Below are 26,206 nucleotides of genomic sequence, written 5' to 3' on the forward strand. Positions count from 1 at the left end.
CGCCCGAGCCGCGCGGTTGCCTGGCAACCCGTGCCCTGCGCTCGAGCCCGGCCTTGCCTTGCACCCAGCTCGAAGCTCTGACGCGGGTGTGACGTTAATAAGGTGGGTATCAATTTGTTATGGTGGCAGAGGGAGGGAGGCAGGGAGGAGTAGGAGGAGGAGTTCCCCTGCGAGAGCCGAAGCCTCTGCTCTGCATTCCGGCGGAGCGCACAGGCACACACCGGCAGCACCGAGTCCCGGGCCGAGAGTCTTGTTGTACAAAGTAAAGACGGGAGGAAAAAGTTGCTCCGCGCGGGTTTTCTACAGTTTTTCCAGACTCCCTATTGTTGTTGTTTCTCCGCTCTAGTTGTGGAATGGTTTACATTTCATCCGAGAGCTGTGAGCGAAGGTTGTTTATGTCCTCTTATTAAGGTAAGACGAGACTCCTCTCTCATTTAGACTCACTTTTTAGTAGGCTTACAATTCATATTTCCCTTTTCTATAATTTTCTCACAAAATTCAAAACTACCTTTGCTTTTTGTCAAGCCGACTTCTCGCCTCTTTCACTTTCAATATAACAGTTACAAAAAGTACCCAAATTTCTAATTAATTAATGGTTACAGATTTTACGCAATAAAAAGACCATTTTAACTACTTGGATACGTACTGTACTTTTGAGCATAAAACTGACAGCACGCTCTGTAAGAACAAATGATTTCAGTGGGAGAAAGTTTTCACGCTCCTGCACCATAGTTGTTTATAGACCCACAAGCATATCCTACACTTATTTTAAGTTGGACAAAAGCACCTGCCACAAGAAATGTAATGTTTAGATGCAGTGGTTGAAAAAGTACTGATTTTTTTTCTTTACTGAAGTAAAAATATCAATACTACAGTACAGAAAGTAAAAGTGCTGCATTCAAATCTTTACTGCAAGTGAAATAATTAATCAAGGAGCAACTGAGAGGGGGTAGGAAATAATACGTTTATACTTCATCCTAGTCCTTTTTGAACATGTAACATCTAATTTTTGTTGGTTATTAGAATCTTTCCATGAGTTGTGTATAGATTATCATCCATTTCAATTGTTATTTTGGTTGGTTTTTTTTTATCTTTTTGTTTTGTTTTGTTTGTTCGAAATAAATGCCGATGAATCAACCATTCAATAAAAGTGCTCCCATTTCAGAATGATATATCATTGGATTGTAATTTCTGATGCATTAATGTATTCATCACTTTAATACTGTGGGTGGTAAAGGTGAAACCAATTTTAGTTAGTTGATATGTTGCTGAGTAGCTTAATTTATAGCTTATATATATATATACACCATATTTTTTTAGTTGATTATATTTTGTATCAATAATCTGAATCTTTGAAGTAACCACAGCTATCAAATATATGTAGTGGAGTAAAAGTGTAAAGTAACATAAAAATTGTAAATTTATTTGAGTAAATGTACCTAGTTACATCCCACCACTGTTTTAATGTATCTGTTAATGTGCTGTAAAATAAAAAGCAATGTTTGTATGTGCAGGTACTCGCCTTAAATCCTCATAACGCTGTAACTCCAGACGGTTGGTGCACCATGGTGAGCACGTCAGAGAGCAGCCGGGGGGCTCAGTCCAGCCCTGCCCAGGGAAGGCCACTGCAGGTCGGCTTCTACGAGATCATCCGCACCCTGGGGAAGGGAAACTTTGCAGTTGTGAAACTGGCCAAACATAAAGTCACCAAAACACAGGTTGGCACCTTTCCTTATAATTATGTGACTGACTTTAAAGATTTTTTAAAATGCACGATCTCTCATTTTTTTACAATTTACTTTTTTTTTCAGGTGGCTATTAAAATAATTGACAAGACCAGACTGAACCCCTCCAACCTGGAGAAAATTTATAGAGAGGTGCAGATTATGAAGCTGCTTAACCACCCCCATATCATCAAACTGTACCAGGTGTGTATTATCTTCTATCTCTGCAGTGTTGTTTCATGCATGTGTTTGTATGTGTGCAGAATGATTTGTGCATGCAGTTGTGTGTTATTCCACCTATATTACATTTTCAAGTGCAGGGAGCCAGTCTGAACACACGCATGAATCTGGGAGTTACAAAAATGCAATGGTGTGGAAAGCTTTGCGAAATGGGGACAAACATATTTCCCTCTGTAACAGTGATGTGGTGCAGAGCCTGGTTATTGTTGGTATGCAGCGGTGCTATTATGTGTGGCAAAAATAAGGGCCATTTGTTATCTAAGTGGTTTGTGCCGGCTTGTGGTGAGCTGTTGACTCTCAGAGCACACTGAATCATAAGTACAGCACAACAGCATTACTGCAATCCCTTTTGACCTCCCTCTGTGTGTGTCTGCATGTGTGGAGAGAGGGAGTGAGAATAATCATGGGTACCAGTCAGTGCTGGGAACAATGTTCTTATTTGCTATATATATATATATAAAATGATAGAAGTGACTGCAGAGGTATGTGAAGCAGAGAACAGTCAGGCTGGTTAAAGGTGCATCCTCAGGTCTGAGCGTTAAGTCTAATTAGCGTCTGTTAAAGCTGAGTACAATGTGTCTGCGCGTCACGTGAAGGCCTCCCCACAAAGCGCTGCTTTACTGCTAATCAAATTGAAGACTTAGTGGAAAAGAATCCGCTTTTTTGTCCTCGACCGGCCCTGCAAGCGCTGTGGCACGAGTCTGGCAAGAGACAAACAAACACACACCCACGCAAACAAACTCTCACACACAATGCTCTCTTTTTTTCTTTTTCTTTTTTTTGCCCTTTTGTTTAGCTCTGCACTGTTTTCCTGCTCTTGAGGATTATTGAAGTCCGGTGTTAAGCAGCTGAGCGGTATTTCCTGTGAAATAATGTCTCAATCAAAACAAGACAATATTTCCTTGGAAACTCAGTGTTCACCATCGTGAAGAGCCGAAACAACAGATTAAATTATCAGAGTCGATGGACAGAAAATTAATTAATCATTTAGTTACTTTTTCCAAGTAAAAATGATAAAAGTTCCCTTGTCCAAGCTTCTCAGTTATGAAAGTTTGATGCTTTTACTTATCTTGTGTGATAGTGAACTAAACGTTATTGACTATTACAGACAAAATAAGCAATTTAGAGACACATGTTTGGGGTAATTACAATGAACACTTTCTACTATTTTGATTAATTCACAGGGGGAAAATGGATATTGATAAATGCAATAAAAGTCAGGTTGGGTGATATGGTCTGTGAGAGAATATTCAGTATTGTAGCTGTCACATTTGTTAAGAAAATTTGATATTTATATTTAATACACCAAACGCAACATACAGTATAACAATATTTTAGCATTATCACATTACTGAAAAATTCTAAATGTGATACAATACCTTGAAAAATATCAATACTGTTTAATACCACTGGGAAATTGACATTAAAGGCACACTAGTTAATTGCTTTTATTAAAATATAAATATAACATGACAATGATTACTTTTCTTTACTTGGTTAGTAGCAGAGAAAATAGTGAAAAATGTCAATCAGTGTTTCCCAAAGCCCAAGATTACATCCTCAAATGTCTTGTTTTTTTCCACAGTGTAAGATATTTACTTAACTGTCATAGAGGAGTAAAGAAACCAGAAAATATTCACATTTAAGAATCCTAAAATCTTGACTTTTTTTCTTGAGAAATGAATTGTAGATCAATTTAATGGAAGACAACCTATTGATTAATGGATTAACTGTCGCAGCTCTAAAGGTGCTCTCACAGCTCTGTGTGTTGCATGTGATGCATCCAGTTTTTCTGCGCCCTTGGGTAGTCTGAGGTGATGCTAGTCAGGTGGTTGGTGCTCGATGACGGTGGGAGGCAGTCTCAGACCTCTGGCCTGATAAATCAGCTGCTGCTTCCATTCTCACCGTGGTCTCATGAGAGTTAAATGTTATTTTTCCTTTATAGTCAAGGATCATGGGCTCCTCTCCCTCTGTCTTTGTGTCAGCCTCTCTTCGACCATCAGCACCTTCAGTCAAACTGCTGATCTCAAATAGGCATGAATGTGTTTGATTTCTGAGTGGAGACCCTAAAGTTCCTAAAGAAGTCAAATATGTCAGGCTGAATGATGAGAAATATCTGCATGCAATGGAAACGTGCCATCATAAAATTATGGGTTCTTCACGCAGTGCAGACGTCATGCAGCTTCAACTACCTCACAGCTAATTTACGGCCAATAAAACGAAATAAATATATGAACGTTAAGGGGTTAATCTTCCTCCTGGGTTGGTCTGAGGGTCCTTGACGTGCCTGTTCTTCAGAGCCGTGACGTCAGCTGCACCTCAAGGTGACAGAGCCCCGGAGAGCTGCCCTATCTCACAGATAAAGTCTACTGCCCGCTCGGAGGCGTCTGTGTATTGAATCATTCTTCTCGTGGTTTTCTAAAGCAGCTGGTGGCTGAAAAGAATTAAGCCCCACCATTCAGTGGAATTTAGTGACATTTAATTCAGAGTTGGCCAGACAGGGCTTTGTCATATGACGAAAATTGCTTTGTTGTGCAACCTTTCTGCTCAGCTGCCCCGTCCCTGAGGGCTCTCCTGGGAAATGGAAGCTTTCTATGAGCTGCAGCAAAGGATCGGGAATTGCGTCTTTCCAGCCTTCACAGTGCACCAGACATTTACAGCAGTTGCCCTTATGGTGTTTCTTGATACGTGACACATATGAACAGGCTGTGTCAATATGTCCCTCTGTTTCCAAGAAATAAAGAGATAGAGGGGGGAAATTCAACTCTTTTCTGTTCCCAGTTAGTGCCAGCCTCAGGGAGAACATTTTCAACCATTTGATAGTTTGTCTGTTTGAGCATGATATGCATTTACGCATTTCCCCTCTGGGTTTGTGGTATAAATGGGTTTTCAAACATGATATAAATGCGTGCAGGAAGTCACTGACGCCTGGCTTATGCAACAGGACATTTCATGGAAAGCCAGGGTGTTGGTGTTGTGTGTGTGGAACAAGTACACGGAGAAGAATGAGACGGGGATTTTTGTGGTTAGAAAAATCTCATACCAAGAGATGCCTGGAGCAGGCTGATGTGAAAGACTTGGAACAGGTTTTACTCTTCGTCATCACCAGCTGCCAATGATCCAGTTGGTTTAAACTATCGTTTGTTTTTTCTTTTTTTCTTTTAGGTCATGGAGACCAAAGACATGCTGTACATCGTGACAGAGTATGCAAAGAACGGAGAAATGTTCGGTGAGTTCAGCTTTTATTTGTAGATCTGTTGATCATGATACTCTGATACATAAAACACATTTCTGTCTTAAATACGGCCTTGAACTAAAATATCCTCTCTCCCTCCAGACCACCTGACCTCAAACGGCCACATGAGTGAAGATGAGGCACGGAAGAAGTTTTGGCAGATTCTTACAGCTGTGGACTACTGCCACAGACACCACATCGTTCATCGCGACCTAAAAACCGAGAACCTGTTGCTGGATGCCAATATGAACATCAAACTGGCTGGTAGGTCTGCCATCTAGGGTTGGATAGGGTTCACATTTAAACCAATACCTGTACCATAACCTGAAATTCAGCACCAGTACCCAATGGTTTATTTTTTCAGTAATTTACTTTCTCTGTAATTTGAAATTTGAAAAATGTAATATTTGGACAAGCTTCAGGGGTGACATAGTAGAAACGTAAACACAATTCTGCTCCTCTGCTCTTTTCTATCAGACTTTTGACAAAATTATATGGAAAAGAAAAGACACCTGACACTGAAACTATCACTGCAGATCAGTGTTTTGGCTCACCTGGAAGCCGACAGATCTCCGCAGCCAGCTTTCAGGCTTGGTGGCACATCAGCCTCTGGTCTGAACCTGGCGTTCTCATCCAGATGTGCTCTCAAGTCCTGAAATTTGGCAATGATAGATTTAAAGTCAGAATTAGAACAATATTTATTACTAAGTAGTTTATTCTTAGTTTACTTTGGTTTTTGGTGCATACATTAAATGTACAATAAACAAATTAAGAGGGAAAAAAAATAAGGCAACATACTGTAACACTCAAGAACATAAATATAAAATAGAAAACTTTACAAAAAAAAAGACAAAGACACTTTAATAAGTACTGTGATGTAACAAATATTTACAAGGTAGCTGTTTGTAGCAATGTAGCAGAAAAACAGCTTAGGAATTCTTAAATCATTCTGAATCAAGTGATTGGTGCCCAAAGACTAGTCCTTTGTGCAAGAGATGATAAAGCAGTGCTGGATATGATCTGGAAAATGTCTTTGAACATCACGATGACATAAGACTCTAAAAGGAAACACATCCGCCCTCCAGCAAGTTCCTACAAAAAGAACAAACAAAGTCTTAATAACGAAATCACTTTTTCCCATGTCTTACAGACTTTGGATTCGGAAACTTCTACAAATCGGGGGAGCCTCTGTCTACATGGTGTGGCAGCCCGCCTTATGCCGCCCCTGAAGTATTTGAAGGCAAAGAATATGAGGGGCCCCAGCTGGACATTTGGGTGAGCTTATAGAGGGAAATTCTAGACTGAATGTTTCAATCAGGCATTCATTTTCTTCTTATGCTAATATTCTGCTTTTTAAAATTCACAGAGTCTTGGTGTGGTGCTTTATGTTCTCGTCTGCGGCTCTCTTCCATTTGGCGGACTCAGCCTTCCTGCACTCAGACAAAGAGTCACAGAGGGACGATTCAGAATCCCTTTCTTCATGTCTCAAGGTACAATCACTGCCAGTTACCAAAGTTTGTCAAATCCATAGTGCTCAGAGTCCAAGACTCATTCCTCTTTTTTACGTCCTTCAGACTGTGAAAACCTGATCCGTAAGATGCTGGTGGTAGACCCAGCCAGAAGGATCACCGTGGCCCAGATCAAGCAGCACCGCTGGATGCTGGCAGACCCAACAGCCGCCCACCAGACCCTCAGCCATTCCCTGTCAGAGTACAACTCCAACTTGGGGGACTACAGCGAACCAGTGCTGGGCATCATGAACACACTGGGCATCGACCGCCAGAAGACGATCGAGGTGTGTGAACAGGGATAAGAGTTTTGCTCGTGTCTACTTGTGTCTCAGTTCTTGCTCTACTATCTCCAAAAAGATTATACATACACTGCTTTCCCATTGCTGATAGACCAGAGCTGTGTACACAGCTGTACAGCAGACGAGTATGCCTTTCTGTTCTTTTTTCTTTTTCTAGTGTGTCACGTTTTCTCAGGCGAGCCAGAAAATAGGGTTAGGGGTGGTCAGTGTTGAACAATATGAGAGTGCTGCTTGGGCGGAGACAGACAGTATTTTGTGGCAGTACATCACTGAATCGCCCCAGTAAAGGCGCTAAAATTGGTGCGTTCACCCAGGTATCAATTTCCATCACAATCAATTGAAGCCAGTCAGAGCTGGAGCCGATACACACCTGTGACTACAGCGAGTCATTTGACCCAAAAGTGAAGGCTGACTGTAACCTTTCTCATCAAATACAAAAGCCAGATTTTTGTAGGTATTGGTTTATTTTGTTTTTATTTTTTTTTTCTGTCCAGTGGAAAAGGGGGTTACTGTTATAACTGGCTCTTATTCATAGGTGGGAAGAGTAAAAGGAAGCTATAAAAAGAGATGAATATAAGATGGCATTAAGGGCCACAGAAGTTAATCAAAGCAGCAACACCACTAATCTACTGTCTGTCTTCTATTTCAGTCTCTACAGAGCAGCAGCTACAACCACTTCTCCGCAATTTACTACCTACTGCTGGAGAGAGTGAGAGAGCATCGCACCCAGCAGCTGAGCCGCCAGTGTGGGACCTGGAGCCAGAGACCCAGGAGCACCTCTGACTCCACCGGCCCAGAGGTGAGCATTTGAGCCAGGTGTATTGATCTTAAAGTCCGAATCTAACTTTTTTACATGAGCTCTAAAACACTGTGTGCTTTTGTTTTTGTTTTACAGGTGATAATGGAGTCGACCGACAGTTTTAGAAGCACATCATTTTCAATTCCAACCAAAAGCACTCCTCCAGTTTACCCAGAGATGGAGTTTGACCAAGGTGGATTGTTCCAGGTAAATGATAAAACTTGAAAGCATTCAGCAGCTTAGGAAGCTTCACCCTCCACCTTTAGATACTGACAGACCAGAGACACATATCAAGTCACTAACAGTTGGACACCTTCTGTTCCAGCGTGTGGTGTTTCCAGTAGAGGCCAGCCTGAACAGACTTCTCTGGAACCGCTCCATTTCACCCAACAGCCTGCTGGAGACAAGCATCAGTGAAGAGGTGCGACCAAGAGACCTGGAGGAGGAGGAGGCCACACAAAGTCTTGGGCCTCTGCTGCCTCCCACCACCACGTCCCGCAGACACACTCTGGCTGAGGTGTCGGCCCGTTTCCACCAGTGCAACCCTCCATGTAAGTATGTAATACATGCGTAAAATAGCACACGCTAATCCAGACATATGCAGAGTCTAATTTCCTCTCTGTTCTGTCTCTGTAGGTATTGTAGTCAGTCCCTCAGATGGTGCCTCATCTGACAGCTGTCTGAAATCCTCATCCAGCCCGGCCCCAACTCTGCAGGCTGCAGTGGGAGACATGTCAACACTTCTGGCCTCCGGGGCCGAAAGTGGAGCTTTGCTGCCTGCTGGAGTTCCCCTCACCCTCTCCTCCCACCTCCTGCCCCAGGCCCAGGGCAACCTGCCTGCTGCTAGCTTCCAGGAGGGTCGCAGAGCATCTGACACCTCCCTCACACAAGGTACGGGAGCATGAAAGTGTCAAATATCCATGCTATTTTTTCTTTTTTTTAATAATGTGCATGATATCGGATCAAAGGAGGATTGTGTAACACTTTTCCATGCCTTTCCACAGGCCTCAAAGCTTTCCGCCAGCAGCTGAGGAAAAACACACGCACTAAGGGGCTTCTGGGATTAAATAAGATCAAGGGTCTGACCAGGCAGGTCGTTCCTCCACCTTCCTGTAACCGCGGCAGCCGGGGGTCACTGGGTCCAACTCTCTCTGAGCACCGCAGCATGTTGGAGGAGGTGCTGCACCAGCAAAGGTGAGACACAAAATAAAAAAACTAAAGCACATGATTCTGGTCTAAGGGGGGCTCACAGTCAGTGTGTTTACATGATGTTAGGGGGGCAATTTAGTCTTTTGTGTATAAGCCTCAAATTGGAACTAAACTGGCCTTGGCGTTCTGGGCATGCTCCATGGTGCCCACGCCAGGCTTTGACCCGGAAATCAGCATTAATTTGTAGAAGAAAGTTGGGAAAAACCAAAGAAGATAAAAGGAAGAAAACAAAACAAGATAAATGGAAGAAAACAAAACAAGAGAAAGGTATCAACATGGCAAAAGTAAAGGGTAGAATACATACCAAATGTACAGCGCTTAAAAGTTTGTTGTTTGCCGCTTGCTAACTTGTTTGGTGTGTGACACAATGGGTCAACAGGAAGAAGATTCAATAGCAATTAGCTGAAAGGGAGCATATTGCTTCCTACCATGACGGACTCCGACATACTTCCGTCAATAACTTAAGTCTCCTCTGATGCTTGTACACTGGGACTAGAACAATAGTCCAATCAAATGGCCTAATGGAGCTATAAGTGTAGCACAACAGCATATATGTATATGTAAGCACAATGACTGTTTGACTGTGATGTAAATACAGAGTCTGATCTTCTGTCTCTGTGTTCCAGGATGCTTCAGATCCAGCACCAACCCCAGCCTCAGGTCCAAGCCGCTCAGACAGGACCTTCCCAGAATCCCCTGCTCTTCCTGGCCCAGCAGCAATCGCCCTCTCCTCCACCTGCTACAGTGTTTGCTTCCTCCTCCATGTTTGACACCCCTGCCCCCTCTACCCTGCCTCCTCAGCAGGCATCAGTGGCTCTACAGCACGGCATCTGGAAACAAACCCTCGAGACCTCCTCTTCCTCTGGCTGCTCCTCTTCCTGCTACGCTTCTAGTCTGTCCCCCGTGGCCTCCGCTGCTTACCTCCTCGAGGCTCGTCTGCACATCAGCCAGCACCCTCACCCCCAAATCAGCCTGCAACAGCAGCCCCAGTCTGCAACACAAGGCACTTTCGCCGCCATGTCCAAGCCAGCAGTGTGGAGCATGAACTCGGCCTCCAGCGCAGATCCTGACATGCAGGAGTTGGGTCTGCAGCAGCAGCTCAGTAACTGTGTGATGGTGAAGTAAAACATCGAGACCAGAGATTGTTCTCTTTGTGGAAGATAAAATCATCTCTTCATTTTGAGCTGAGAAGAAAAGAGTGCAAGTGAAAAGAAAGAACAAAAGAAGAAGATGCAGGCGACAAACGTTCACTTTATTTAACAACATGCGGTACACATGTGAATGTGTCCACACATGCATGTTGCGTAAACTTTTGATAACGTATAAGCTAAAGACGAAGCAATAACCAAACTCTGGACAAGGCGTTAAATCTCGTATCAGACAGCCAGAAAAGCAATAATAGACTGAAAAAATCATTCAGCTCCCCGATGGACTCACTTGAAAGAAATGAGAGCTGACACTAGCTGATACATTTATCTCTCATGTTTTGATGCTGTCTAAGTTAACTCTTTGATTATATTGAATAGAGGAAGGCTCCTTCTTCCTCTTTCTTTTTTTAGACATGGTTTGTGTCATTTCCTGTTCTTGCCATTTTTCACTTGACTGGACAGAAGACCAAAATTCATTTTTTTTCCCACTTGGTTCGCCTTTCTCAAGAGACATTTCTCTGTAGCAGTGCAATGAACATGCAGCATAGTGCCCTAAGCTTCACTGAAGGAGTTGATTTGAATTAAAACTGTGATTTTTTTTTCTGTGCAAGATTATTATAGCTACGCAAATGCTGCTTTTACCTCAAGCTGCAAAAAGACTGCTACATCCTCATCAACCAAAACTGAAGGAAGACAGTGTCCCGCTGATTGAGTCAAGCACAACCGGTACATCAGTCAGCTCGGTAGCACCTTACACATGTGGATTCCCTTCGCTTGATAAGCACCTTCTTGTTAGATGCTTTTACTACCTCCACAAGCAAGAATTTGGAAACCTATACAAAACAATTCCCCTAACAAAATGTTGTCAGTCCCAGATTATCAGAGGATTTTCAGATCAAAGACTATGGGAACAGTGCAATATTTCACATTGAAATACAAATGATGAGGCTCTACATAGGATGGTCAAAATGTATATTTGCCTGAGGTTTTTGTGTTATAACTTTTAATATGTCTGTTTGCTGTGCTAGCTAGCTGACTAGAACAGGTACTAGTTATGTAACATAATAACATGAAACTGTAGAAATTAAGAGAAAAGGCATTTCAAAGTGCTGTTTCCTCACACAGTATGCTTGTAGTTCTTTAACTGAAAGGAAGAATTTGGGTTTTACCAAAGAACGAACAGCACAAGAGATGGGTGATCTATCACAGATACACACTACTGACTTTTCACTTTGATTGCTGTCTCGAAATGTAGCACGGTGGTTAGCGAGCATATTTCACATGATCTCATGAGCTTTTGCTGTGAGATAAAAACTCCTGCTGCTACCGAATCCTGATGCTACACGTGTTGTTAATATCTCTAGCTTTTACTATCAGGACCATGGCGGTATTCATTTTTGTACTTTTCTAGAAAATAAGAAAAAAGAAAAAAAAATCAGAACATAGCAATACCATGTTGTGCTGGAAGTTGAACTTTCTTCAGTTGTCCATAAGTGGCTAGAAATAGAAACAATCTGCAACAAACTGATTTATTTGTGGGGTCAGACAACGTATTAGAAAGCTGAAGAGATGTGTGCTATTGTAGTTTATCCTCTCATATCTGTGAAACAACTTGTAGAAGAGCAGTGTTTTTCCAAACTCAGTTCTGCGTTGGAAACTTGCAGTGTTGATATCTCTATCCAAACAATTTTTGGTTGATTGCACTCACTACCAACACCTGTGCCTTTGAACAAACCCCCATTCAGAGATCTCCAATCATTACGCTGAAGAAAGAAAGATGAACGGCTCTGTTACTGGCCCTTTTGATATCTTCTCTGACCTCTCTTTCTCCGAATCTGACCTTTGAACTTGCTGCATCAACAGAAGAAAGAATTGCACTTTATTCATTTTGTTTTGTTTCTCATGAAGAAAAAAAAACTTCACAAAACTATTATTGAAACACTAAGACTCGATGCAAATCTGTAAAATGACCCTTTTTGATAAATTTTGGATAATAAGATGTCATTTACTTTTTTTGTGATTTGTTACTTGACTGTGTGAGCATGTGCATGTCTGTGTGCGTGCGCGTGTATGTGTATGTGTGTGTGTGTGTGTGTGTGTGTGTGTGTCTGTGTGCAGGGAGAAAGACGAAGAGAAATTAAAGAAGAGAGAATGTTAGTTCATGAAAGATTGTTTATTTATGTGTCTATTTATTTAAATAAAGTTCACCTCCTAAACTGTGTGTTGTTTGTTTTCAATCATAAGTTGGGTATATTGACATGTCATCATAGGTAACGTTATGTTACTTGACTGTGAAGGACCGTCATCACTACGGCAAAGATGTATTATTTTTAATCGCTGATAAATGCAGCAAAAAAGTGCTGAAGTTTAAACTTTGAATTTCCATATTTTTATATAATATTTATTGTACTCCACATGTTCACCTTGCTAAATGTGAAAATAGGCTGGTTTTATACACGCATAAATTACTGCTTATTTAAACGGAGTCTGGTGGGCTCGCTGATATCAATTTTAAGGCTGGTACTGGTTGAACATAAGTGATAATGCTTTGACAGAAAGGTCTATCTCTGTAGGGATCCTTTCAATAACAGCTTAACCCTTTAATTACATACCCATTCATATTACGGGTTATCACCACAATTAAGACATTTATTGACATCTAGCTGCTTAAGTTTCAGAGTTGAATTAATTTATTAGTATTTTAAAATTACTATAAAGAAAAACTAAAAACTACAGACATTACAGGAGCAGAAAGGAGCTGATGACGAAGTGTAGTGATGATGCACTGGCACCCTGTGATAACACTATGATGCAGAGTGATGATGCACAGGGCCCTGGTGACCCTCCTGCTGGCCGATTATTCATGAAACTGACAGCGGACAGGTGTCTGACGTCTGACAGGAAAGGCTATGTGGGAGTCAAGTGACGCAACAGCAAAATAAGAAGCCAAACCCTGTTCGCTTGGCTCACAGAGCAGCTCTCCTCTTTGCTGCTAGCTTTTTATCTCCAGTTGGAGCCAGAAAATAAACTCAGCATTTTAATTCCTGCAGGAGTACTGCATGTTCTGAACTTACAAATGTGTTGATTTGCTGCTCTCTGCATGTACAGATTCACACTGTGAGGGGCCAATACACTGACACATACACAATTGCACACATTTACACATGTAACATATGGCTTGACATTTGGCATATGACCCTCGGGCAGTTACTCGCGAGGATTCAGCGTGAAAAGAACGCCACGCTTTTGACAGTCGCCATAAACGTATCAGTCATCGGCTGCTGCCTGCTGCGGACGTGACCTTGTATCAACTAACAAACAAGCTCTCAACAACACTGTGTGTCCATCTGATTTATAGATGTATGTATCTGTGTGTGTGGTTGTTGTTGTACCATATTTCATGGATGAAACTCAGCACTGAAACAGAAAACAGACTCAATACATACATACAAAACAGAGCAGAGCAAAGAAGCAGAATACATAAGACAAAGAAAATAATATTTTTGTACTTTTCAATAACTGGAAGCCACTACATGTACTGTACTTTAAGGGAGTCTTTACCCTTTGTGGCCTCAGAGTTCATAGGCCTAGTTTACATTAAACTTAACAGGAGGCCACAGCAACCTGTTTCGAAAAGGGGCTGAGAAAGAGGGGGTGGCATGCAGCCAAGGGCTGAGGCTGGAATCGAGGCCCCAGCCACTGCGGCGAGGACATAGCCTCTATACACGGGGCGCCTGCTCTAAAAACTGAGCCACTGGAGCTAAACACATGAATCAACAGGACCGATATGTAAGCCGATATTAGCACATTTCAGATATATCAGTAATGGTGTAGGGGGTATATATTACTAAACAATGGGTTGCAGATGTTATTGCATGCCAAATAATGTAGCAACATTATTTTGTACCTTTTTATATGGCATTGTAATAGCCTGTTTAAAGTGATCTCATATCAAACAACTAATCAATGGTAATACTATATAATAATAGATAAAGGAGTGATGATAATACAGTATAGGCCTGGCTGGTATCAAAGTATTAGCGTATACCAGGGTATTTAGATATCCCAACATTGTGATTTTAAATCATCTTTAAAAGGCTGTACTGGGCTGAGTTTCAAAGTTTGAGTGATGATACTGTCACATGAAACCAGGCGACCTGAGGAATGCAGTGGTACCAGCCATGTCATGGTAGCCTTTCAGTAAGGGGGCGGAGTAATGCACCAAAGTTAGACTACATTTTGGCTACAGAAAAACAGCAAGGCCATGTGACAGGGGTCCTTTGACCTCAAGATATCTGAATGAAAATGGGCTGTCTGGGTACCCATGAGTCTGCCCTTTACAGACATGCCCACTTCATGCTAGTCCCATACAATTTTTTGCTGTCGTTTAATTCCTGATCAAGACATTCTGGTAAGAAGTGCCTCACCTTGTCCATCTAGACTTCAAAACTGTTTTGTAATGCAAAATAATGGAGTTGAAAACAAACGATTAATCGTGTTTAACCTCAGAAATCCTGCGATTAATCACGAAAAGTGATAGAATAATACCAGTCATATCTAAAATACTTTAGTAATTGAACTTCTATTCCTTGGTAAGAGAGCAAGTTCCAGTAAAATGGAACATGCAAAGCATTTGGGAATATGGACAGGACTATTAAGCACAACAGTGTGATTTGAATGGATCTATCCTGTCTCACGGTCTGCTGTCTCACACACTCTCTCTCACACACACACACACACACACACACACACACACAGAGGAAGTGAAAAGAAACCAAGGTTCCACACAGAGACAACTGCCATAAAACATTCAGAGTGTTTTGAATAAGTAACTCGGTTATCAGAAGTGAAAGTGCATTGAGCAAAGAGGTTTTCCAGAATCTATTTGTGTGGACAAAAGCAGAAGAGACAGAAGATTAGGAAGGGAAAAAAAAACGCAGATGCTGGGGAGAAAAGTGTGACTGTGGAAATGTGAAAAATAACTCCCACCTCAATGATCAGCCATGGATGACAGAGGAAGTCAACGGCTGATGACAGAAGGGAAATTCAGATGCATAAGGTCATTATATGTAATCAGTTGCATAAGGAACTATGCTTCAAAACAGACACTGTACAGAGTGGCCTAAACGTGATGTACAGCACATTAAAAATGCTCTCAGAAATATTTTCAGGAAGCCTCTGCGGTGGGCTTTAGGATCTCTCCCCTCGCTGTAAGATTAGCACTCTAATTGTGTGTACGTGAGTGAGAAACAGTACACACATGCGTCACTGCCAATAATCGAGCTCTCTGGCAGGACGAGTGTGAATACCAGAGGATTTGTGGAACTTGTAGAGGTTCAGAGCAAAGTAAATAAACAACTTTCGGAAGTGCTCAACACAACTTTGAATAACAGAGTTCGCAGCTGCATCAGTCAGTTTAGTGATCCCTCCGGAAAAAGCAGTAGCTACAGGAACCTTTTAGTTGTCGTTTCTTTTAAATTTTAAAATAACGTTCCAGTAGCAACAAAGTTTTATAACATAAAGACTGAGAGGTTAGTATGACCAGCAGTAGATAAAGAAGTCAAAGAGCACCACTTTTCTCTATAGAAAACATGCCAGGAATAGACATTATAGTACGGAGACCTCTCTAATTAATACTTAAATCATTTAAAGCAGCTATAACCAATATTTCTAAAACTAAACATCAAATGACAATGTGAAAAAAATGATAGTGATGAACAGTTGGAGAATTAACACATGAACCACCAGCTGCCCTCAGCTTTACAGAGTTTTATAGTGAGTTTCAGCTCACTGTGTAGCTGTCAAGCCACAACGTCACTGTTTTGCTTCGCTCTCACAGCTCTAATAGCGTCACTTTCAGTAAAAAAGTTTTAAAAACTTACCACACGCTACCTACTCACTTCCAATAGACACACACAGTTAACTACTTGCTAGTGAGCATTTCACAGCTGAAGAGTCAGATATGCATCCCTCAGTAATTGTAGAGACCAAAAACGGAGCTAAAAGAAAGTGAATATTGAACGTCAATTCATCATAATAATAATAATAATAATAATGATGACAACTACAATTAACTGCTGGATGAGTAAATACACAACTGCTTGCTAACATAAACTTAGAAGATGATGACACTTTTTTCACAAATATGTGGCATGACCATGACATCGAAACATCGCACTGTGCGTTAGTGGCACATATTGTGCTAGAATTACATTTTGGTACAAGACATTCTCATTCATGTCAGTGGACCTTCATGTCTAAATATGACACCCCAAGGTACCCTTCTGCATTGTTTTGGACGTTTCAGGTCAATTTACACTTGTAATATGCATGGTGTCTTTTAAAAAAGACACTTCTGTTTTTACAGGAAATGCACAGGTTTTGCTTGTTACATGCATGCAGCCTTTTTCAAAATACACTTAAAAGTAAAAATTAAAAGTTGTTTTTTATGTTTAGTTCTTCGTGTTTTTTTAAACAAAGGCATGCAGGTTGGAATAGGCAAAAAAAGCACATGGTTAGGTTTAGAAAACAACAACTGACTTTCAACTGGCACTGTTTCAGTGGTGCTGGCATGTACATGCATGTCACCACCTCGTAATGTGGTGTTAAGAGGTCATGGTCAGTTCACGCATTTGTGTGAGGCCAAGTTGTGATGATATGTTAATGCTGCGTTCATAATTTGTTTCCGCTGCCCCCAAGTAATTGCAGGTTTGATTTGTATCAAGTAAAAAATGTAACATATTTAACAGGCATTTTAGCTCATTCACTGCTTATTATATTATTTTAACTGAGCTTCTCAGTTAAATCGAGGCTCTAAGAATAAAGAGAGTTGAATGTTGTTGGCACTGTAAAGCCCTCTGAGACAGATCTGTGACTCTAGTCTGTATACATAAAACTGACTTGACTTGAGCTCATGGGACACTGGAGGAAGTGAATAACAAAGGCGAGGAAAGAGCGCTCCTGTTTGTTTTCGTTAACAGATGGGACATGCTGTTACTCACATGGCATTATGCAGAAATGGGAGTTTTATAGATTAACCTTTAACACTATTTGTCATGTGTTGAAAAACGTCACAACACACTGTAAACTCAAACGTCTTGAGGGAAACTGATTTTCGCTGCATCACTCTATCAGATGTTTGTGGGGATATTCTACACTTAGGAATTTTTGAGCTCACTTGATGATGAAAACACAAATTAGTTTTGGTTTCTGTGGAGCTTGGGTGTCTCATTTGGCCATGACCTTACTCTAAAGTGAGATACAGCTAATGACTGTAGTTTGGCAGCATTATGGTGTTTGAGTTGGAACTAAGCTTTCGTAATCACTTCATATTGTATAAGTCTGCAAAGTTTTACTTATGACCAGGACAATAGTGAGGATTTTAGAAACACCGTCCAGTTAAATTGACACGGCGGGCCGCCATAGTCTAAATTGTCCCGCCATAGTCTCAATGGAGCTGGACTGTTAAATTAAGAGCCATATTAAAACACTGTTGAGTTATTTGTAGCGCAGTAGAGGCAGAGATGCGTGGTAGACGTCAGGCGTGTTAAAAGTGAAACTGAACCGTTCATTCTGTTGGGCCTAAAACTGTCTTTCACTTACAAAAATCTGCGAATACCTCCTATCATCTATCGATCTGATCAGCTGTGAACGAATCATCAGATCAATTATCCACCTCAGGAGTGACGTTCAGCTGCGAAGGAGATAAAAAGAACTCCACCTGCTGCGCTGCATTCACAGACCCGCAAAAATGTCGGATATTAGAGTGAGATAAACCGCTACGCCCACGACCTACACCCACACTAGCTACCAAGCAAAAACAAATTTCTGGTTAAAATTTCTGCATGAAAAAAAATTTAATTTTCCATTTTCACTTCACTACCTTATTCAGATATCAGTAAGTTTTATGTTCCTAAATGCAATTTTAGTGAATAATACTAAAGTCCTTGCATTTCAATCAATTGTTTTTATTCTTTTTTGGACAATACACAATCAAATAGTCTAAAAAAAAATATGAAGTGCTGCAAGAAAAAGTCCTAAGACCCAAAAATGTGTTAATAAGCATTTTAGCACTCCCAGGTCTATAGTCTCAAAGTCAACATTGTTTTTTTTTTTTTTTCTTTATGGGTTTTTAGTTAGATGCCTAAAATAAGGTCTGTGGTGAACACAAGCTTAAGAGATTTTCATGTTTTGTTTTACGGCGTAAAATACGCCAGTAAATATCCCACTGTTAATTTTGAAGCTTTTATGTGTCTTTAAAAGGCTAAATGAGTCAACAGAACGTCATCACAGCGAACACGGCTTTACAGTGTCACTGTGGTGGGGATGTTCAGTCATGGGACCGTGGTGTGCTCTGTTTATAGCCTAATATTAGCTTTTTACTTATGGTGACTGTATTTAGGCTTCAAAAATCATAAAAGTGTTGGTGTTATGTAGAGGTACCACAAAATTGCACATGCGTAGGTAAAGTCATTATCCTCTAAAATAAATACAGTAATGTGTGAATTTACTCTTAATGTTTTTATCATCAAGTTTAAAATGAACTAGAAGCCATTATGTCTCAAATGAGGCCTGAGAAGCCAAAACACTGTTTAATTAATTGGCTTCTCTCTCAGGCTGCATTCAGGCACTAATCTTCCTCATAACACTCACAGTGCATATTAGGTTGAATGTGCTGCTGTTGTTCTTTCATGGTGGAGACGCCACCCAGGACTTTTGATTCAGAGGCTCATACATCAGCACAAGACTGGTGTGGCACTACAGTAGAGAGGAGATTAAAGTGAGGCGCAAAACACACACACAGACAGACACACACACACACACACACACACACACACACACACAGTGTCAGCTGTGAGAGCTATGACGCACTTTGGGCTCTGTTAATATTGTACAGCAGGCTTTGGCGTCTGTGTGAGCATTCCATTACAGGCATTACATTCCATTACTCTCTCATGCTCCCTTCACTAAGCAGCTGTGTGTGTGTGTGTGTGTGTGTGTGTGTGTGTGTGTGTGTGTGTTGAATAAATTCTAACCCTTGGTCACAAACACCCAAACTCCAATTATCCATCACTCAACTCTTCTTTGTTCTCTGTCCGTACCGTCACCTTTCACGTTAATAGCAGAGCAGTTGTTCTCTGTCATTAAAGATACATTCTGGATTTTTTTATATGAGTAACAAATGAAAAACCCCAAATCAACAATTATTGTCTGCAACAAGTATTGTTATTTTTAAGGCCCTGACACACCAAGACCACAGTCGGCCGTTGGTCAATGTTGGGCCGTCGTTGAGCGTCTGTCACACTAGTTACTGCTGTTAGTCCGGCACTGTTGACCCCATAGACTGTAAATAAAGATTTGCGACATGACAGTTACCCCAAAGTGTAACTTTAAAGACTGTTTCTGTCACTTTACGTAGTTCTCATCACCCTGATGTTTGTTCCAGTGATAGTTTAAATGATAAGTTCAATTTTAATAAGTCATCTACAAAAAGGGGATTTTCTGCCATGACTGACAGCAAATCCACGCGCTCGCATTCAACGGGGCTGCTCGCGATTGATAGGACGGCTGTTATGGCGGGAGCTCCCCCACCACAGATATTGTTTCTGCGCTGCCTCCAACTCTGAATGAATTCACAAGCACAAGATAGCAGCGGCCATGTCTGGGACGTTAACGCTTTACTGAAGCAAAGCGAGGTTAAGTGGGGACGCATCATCCATCTTTGTATACAATCTATGGTTCCAGACCTCTGGATTGTCACCTCAATTGATTCAAAAGGTCTGGTGCTCAATGACAGCTGTTTTTCTCGGAAAAGACGGGATTAAGAATGTGGAAGTCATCTTCCCACAAACAAGCATCAAGAATATAAAAACAAGTAGCTTTAAGTCTACGCACAGAAATAACAACTCTTAATTTGACATAATTCTTTGATCAATGTGTCTTAACTGCTGCTTGAATGCTGGTGTTCGCAGTGAGGTGTAGCACCTCTGTGCATAAATACAGCCTCAAAGGGCTGCTAGTGTGGCTATAATCTCAGTCTTCAAACATACTGCATATATTGTTCTTGTCCCAGCAGCCAATCTCACGTAAACGGTGCGTATTAGAATCCATTTTCAAACTCTTGTGTAAATTATATTGTACCTGGCAGCAGTTATAGCTTCTGTGGTGACTCAAAATAATGTGATGGATTAATATTTTTATGGGATTTGTTGGCAAAACATAAAATATTGCAAGCTTTATTCTTGAGCTCTCAAGTCCTCCTGCTCTCTTCTCACAACATAAAACTGTCTTCAGGACAGCAGCAGCAGATTTGTGTCTCTGTATCATGTGATTCACTGCATTTTGCTAACTTTCTCTGCTGTTCAGTAAAACCTTCCTTATCTGATCTCTCACTTCAGTGTTTCATCTCTCTCTGCAGGGACTTTGAACAATATTCGTCAGAGAGATGATGCATCATAAGAGGAACAGTGATCAGAGAGGAGTCACGGTGCCTGGCTGCACCACGTGGTCGTATCATGACACAGGAGTGTCAGAAGTTGTGTCTGTGTGGAAACTTGGAGGACTTGAAGTCAGGTGGTGGGTGCGTCACTGAGCCTGACTCCTCGGCCTCCAGCTCCTCTTACACTTGGCTTGTGACACCAGAGATAGTGCTACTACTTTGTTGCTATGTGACCACACGCTGCAGGTGGATATCATGGATATCACCGGTGCTGGGTACAACCAACTGCACCCATCTCCTTCATGCACCACAAGGAGGCCTGAGTTTAGTATCTAAGAGGTTTTTTTTTTTTTAAATGATCCCTCTCATATCACTAATAAAGTCTAAAACTGAACCTCTTTAAAACTTGATTTTCCTTGAAACGTCCCCTTTATATTTTGTAAAAATGTATATTTTTTTAAAGTCTGTTTGTTGGTTAGTCAACCACTTTAAAATTCAAAGTTGTGAGGCGTCGGTGGCAGAGTGCCCCAGCAGGTGCCCCATAAATGAAAATGATGTCCTTGCCACAGCGGCCTCGGGTTTGACTCCCGCTCAAGGCCCTTTGCTGCATGTTGTCCCCTCTCTCTGTTTTTACTTCTGCCAATTGCCAATTGAAAGTAGTGTTCAGTTGCGAAGAACAAAACATATTAATATCATGAACATTTGTTTACCACAGAGATTATTTTCTGCAGTAATCCAAAATTTCAAAGCAAAGTTCCCACAGGCTTTTTCACAAGGGAACCACAGCAATGTTAGCTTCCAGGTTAGCCTACAGAAAAACATCATCACTGGGATACTCTATGCAGACATGCGAAAAACTGTAACTAACTGAATGGACACTTGGAGTAAATCCTCATAGACCCTCATGTAAAAAAAAGCCTAACTTTACAGCACAAATTAACATGTTTACATGTTACAAAAAACTGTTTTGATCTCTATAGCTTATTTCAGCATTCATGACAACTGCACTGGTGGTGAATTTTTTTATAACTCACCCATTTACATTTTATTAAGGTCCAAAGTTACACATATGTAAGGGCAGGGCTGCTTGAGTGACAGGATGTCTGCGAGTCAGATCCACCCTTCGCTCCTCCACAGTTCCAGCCTCTTCACCAAATACAGTCAATTCTGACTCAAAAAAAAAAAAAACCAAGATGGTGACAGCCGAAATGTCAAACTCACGGCTTCAGAACGGCAGTCCACAAACCAATGGGCAACGTCACGGTGGCTGCATCCATTTTTCTTAGACAGCCTAGTTGTACATGAGAACCCTTTTTATATCAGAAAAATACTTCTTTAATCCAATCGGCTAATTTTAACCCTCTGTATTCTTAAGTCCTGCTCTGAAGTCCATCTACCAGACTAGTCACAGTGAAGGTTGAGAAAATTATGAAGAAAAAAACTCTTCAAATCAAGATTGTAATGTCTGAAAAGTAGATTAACCTCATTTTGTCGAAGTTCTCTCATCCTTACATTTGTTGACCCCTTTAAGACCCCACACACCACATGAGAGCAGAGAAACGCCTGAAGATGGTTTCACCTCATTACACTCTTATACTTATTAACCCACAGTAATAATGTTATCTCTCAGTCTGAAGGCTGGAGGAAAACACTTCATCAAACTCAGCAGGCAGCTGTTTCTAAACCAGAGGGCTGCTGCTTCCTTTTGTAGTGGAAGCCATATCGTTAATTGTAAAATCAAGTCAGTGAATTACATGAGCGGTGATTATGAAACTTGTGCTATTTTGAAGTTACTCATGGGAAATCAACAGGTAAAATATCATAAGTGCATCTCTTTCCATTTGATTTGCAGTAAGTTAAACAAAACCACAGTTCAGAAAAAAATATTTCAATTTTACATTTCTGCAAACTACAGATGCATTACACATTATTTTATAGCACATGCACCGAAACGTTTATCATTTTTAGCAACACTCTGATAAAGATGTGATTAGGTTTAGGCACGAAAACAAAAAAAACCCACTTGGTTATGGTTAAGAACAGATCATTTTTTGGCTTAAAAGTTTTCAACAGGCTTACATCATCACAAAAAATACTGAGCCCAAGCCTGACCAAGCACCCCCCAAAAAAACCTCGAGTCGACTCCAACACCTGGGGACGCCTAGAGGTGGTGTTGGATCTTCGTATTGACTAGCAAAATGCGATTAAACTTCTGAGTCGGGTACACGGCATAAACAAACATCAAGAATCATGCTTATGGATTGATATGGTCAAAAAAAACAGCAGCATTTTTTAACAAAATGAGAAACTGAATCATCATTCTCAAACTGAAAAAAGAGATGCTGACAATCATTTTGTCACAATTATATAAACTGAGCTTAACTTCATGTCAGATGAACCATGTTGCATAAGTACATCCCAAGGCCAAGCACACCTGTGTCCTCTAAACCGTAAAATCACGTTATCTGCTTGGACCTCATGCATCCATCCATCTATTGCTTGTACTTTATGAAGCATGTTGCATTAAAATAGGCTCACTGAGTCAGAGTGTATGCTGTACAAATAAAAAACAACATTGCAGTTAAATTAGAATTTGCCGTATTCTTATGTATGTGCTTAAATCCCATCTCAGTAATCTGTTTGTGTGTTGAACATCAAATATTCAGGGCTTAAACTGAGCCCAGTTTCCTCTCTGAAGGTCATGGCAGCCCACTCTTTTTCTTCCATCTTGATAATATTCAGCACACAGTCTGTGTTTCTCTACACTGAATGGATGTGATGTTTCTCCTTGTTTTGTTTTGCTATAATCTGCTATGCCCTGGTGAGTTTCCCCCTTTTTTTAATGTAATATCACTTATCACGAAAAAGGTAAATACCATTAAATTTTTTTCCCATTTGCTCTGTTTAATTTGGACAGACAGCTTCTGAAATCTGGCTGCTTCTTGACGTAATGAGAAAATTAAACTATTTTAAGAATCAATAGGTCATTCGAAGTGCCACAATCCCTGCTAGTGTGCAACTGGTGATTGAAAACAGTGGGTGTGTTTGGAAATTAAGTCTGACGCACATCCAGGTCAGTCTCAACCTTTTAATGCTTCTTTGCATACTCGGAATAATTGCAAAATTAGAGGTTAATTATTTGCTTCAGGCCTGAGGCTTTGAATAAACAAATTTAGTCAGGTGGATTTTAAAGGCATACTTCACCCACAAAATGACCATTTGTTTATCAGTTAGTCATGCTGTTGAATTTGTGACGAAAACTTTGTTTTTTCTCACATGCCTCCTCCTGGAACAAAGAATCCAAAACATTGAACTCTGATTGGGGCCACATGTGACAACAGGAAAACTGAATCAAAACATCCGTTAAAAAACTCTCAAACAGCTTGTGTAGTAAAATCCAAGTCTCATTAATCCAGCTGATACTCAGTCAGTACTTACCAAAAACATGCATTTTCCCTAAAAAAAATCTTACTATTTCAAATTGAACTGAAAGCTAAAATTATCTATGTTGTCTTCAAAGCCAAACGCCAATATCTTAAGTTTTTAGCACCACTAAAGGTTTGCATTATGGATGTTTTGATATAGTTTTGCTGTTGTTGTGTAACAATCCCAAATCAATCAATAAACTATATCTTCGGCGTTTTCTGTAGAGGCATGTGGGAAAACGTTTTTTTCACAAATTCACGCTAACACAGCAAGATTAATTAAACTGAAATGTTCATTTTTTGGGTAACGTTTTCCCTTAAGTCACTTAAAAAGCCTGAAGCAAAGCCTGAGTTAGCACAATATTTACCACTGAAATGCAGTAGAGTGGATGTATGAGTCTTAAAGTAAAGTACAAAGACCTCCAAATGGTACTTAAGTACACTAGTTAAGATACTTAACACGACTGCTGGAGGTTGATACCACTCTCTATTTTAACTGTTATTTGTTTGCTTGTTTTTAATGTCTTTGGTCATGCTCGGTATAACTGAAAATGAGGGTCTCCCTCAACTAATTTTCAGAGTCTCAGGTGCAGGTTTGAATGAATGATTGGTATTACTTTTATTGAGGAGTGTATTATGACTTAGGATTCAGAATTTAGAGTTTTGGGACTTGTCATTTTTGACTTGGGACGCGACTTGGGACTTGAGTGCATAGACTTGAGACTTACATCACAAAGACATGGTCCCAGCTCTGCCTATTAATCATCTCTTTTACATCTGTTTGTCTATAGCAGACTCCGACAACACTAAGCTAGACTCTAACCAACTGTGGTGCTACACATCATGGCTGGTTCGAGGGCATGGACACATGGAGACAATGCCCCCCAAATGCTCCACCTGTCCCACTAATGGCAAACACAGGTAATCTTTAGCCTGGAAACATTCTCACTTTGAGCAGTTACTGTCAGTAATGCAAGGATACTCAACTTTCTATGATTTTAGGTCATTTGTATGATTTTAGGACATTTCTTCAATTTTAGGATATTTCTAGTATTGCAGGATGTTTCTTGGATTTTAGGACATCTCTAAGATTTTAGGACGTTTTCAGGATTTTGGGACATTTCTCAGATTTTAGGACTTTCCTCAGAATTAGGACATTTCGAGGATTTAAGAACATTTCCAGGATTTAAGAACATTTCTAGGATTTTAGGACATTTCCAGGGATTAAAGACATTTCTAGGATTTTAGGCCATTAGGGGCTTAGCTCAGACCTTTGTCAGAGGGTGCAGGGAATCTCCCCTCCTGGCATTTTTTTAATGGTAAACAAGCTTTGTTTTGATGGTGGTTTATGCACTCTGGCAACTTAAGTTTACTGAAAGTATAAAAACAATTTCAGTGTGATCAATTTATTTTTAATGTGAATTAAAAATGGTTCGGGGGCGGGGGGGCTCCTGACACACCATCAGCGGCCAGATTTGGCCCTCGGGCCTTAAGTTGAGTATCAGTGCCATAGAGCATAAAAAGACACAATACTGAAATAAGTAATAACTCATATTACCCACCTTAGTTACTGCCCTACCATTCAAAGCAATCTAAACCGGGTCTGCGATGCACACACACAAATATCATAGCATTATTATCCTCACCAAAACAACAAAAAAAAAAACATAAAATCCAACTCACAGTTAGCTGACAGACCAGGAGAAACAGTCCAGAAGAAAGAGTCCGTGGTCCGAGAGATGAAGTCAGACATTAGTTAGTTGGTCCTCGGCAGGAAACACAAACAGTCCTCTCCGATCACTAATGGCGTCATCTTGTTTAACGGCTAACCGACGTTAGCAACCGACATTAGCTTAGCACAGGCTCACATTAATGAACAGTTGCGAGTTATTGTCCACAGCTACAGTCTTCGTCTGTTTACTAAAACTCTCACCAATTCTTATACCGGAGTGTTTTTCAGTATTTCTCCGTGTTTTCTTCTGTTTTTCTCTCCTTTGCGTCTCCGCAGTGTTGACTCTCTGCGCTCTCATTTCATTTCCGCACTAACAACCAATGACCTCAGGTAACCTGACTGATGCCTCCACCAACCAATCAAATAAAAAGCTCAAAATAAAGGTACAGTCCGTAGTTTTTAGTTACTTCACTCCTCGGTGTGCTTACAATATTATTCAGAACTGT

At 40.7% G+C, this 26,206-nt stretch overlaps 1 protein-coding gene across 2 annotated transcripts; it reads left to right on the forward strand.

Annotated features, from left to right (window-relative positions):
- Positions 1–149: 149 nt before the first annotated feature.
- sik1 (salt-inducible kinase 1) lies at positions 150–12,381 on the forward strand. 2 transcript variants are annotated; one of them, XM_042494181.1, is made up of 14 exons: positions 153–411; positions 1,515–1,718; positions 1,812–1,928; positions 5,130–5,193; positions 5,302–5,463; positions 6,350–6,474; positions 6,566–6,689; positions 6,774–6,994; positions 7,659–7,808; positions 7,905–8,015; positions 8,134–8,359; positions 8,445–8,699; positions 8,813–9,002; positions 9,644–12,381. In XM_042494181.1, the coding sequence occupies exons 2-14, from the start codon at positions 1,566–1,568 to the stop codon at positions 10,140–10,142; spliced, it is 2,397 nt and encodes a 798-aa protein (XP_042350115.1). In that variant the 5' UTR covers positions 153–411; positions 1,515–1,565; the 3' UTR covers positions 10,143–12,381. The 2 variants fall into 2 exon arrangements, with proteins under 2 accessions (XP_042350114.1, XP_042350115.1); XM_042494180.1 differs by having other exon boundaries at positions 150–411; positions 1,515–1,928.
- Positions 12,382–26,206: the final 13,825 nt, after the last annotated feature.

Source organism: Plectropomus leopardus, chromosome 10 (genome assembly GCF_008729295.1).
Source record: "Plectropomus leopardus isolate mb chromosome 10, YSFRI_Pleo_2.0, whole genome shotgun sequence".
Taxonomy (NCBI): Eukaryota; Metazoa; Chordata; class Actinopteri; order Perciformes; family Serranidae; genus Plectropomus; species Plectropomus leopardus.

Bases quoted from the DNA above. Each gene is read 5' to 3' on its own strand.
- sik1 (XM_042494180.1), top strand. From the start codon at position 1,566: ATGGTGAGCACGTCAGAGAGCAGCCGGGGGGCTCAGTCCAGCCCTGCC. The intron at 6,475-6,565 runs GTGAGCTTATAG...TAAAATTCACAG, and splicing joins GGCCCCAGCTGGACATTTGG to AGTCTTGGTGTGGTGCTTTA. The intron at 8,700-8,812 runs GTACGGGAGCAT...GCCTTTCCACAG, and splicing joins TGACACCTCCCTCACACAAG to GCCTCAAAGCTTTCCGCCAG.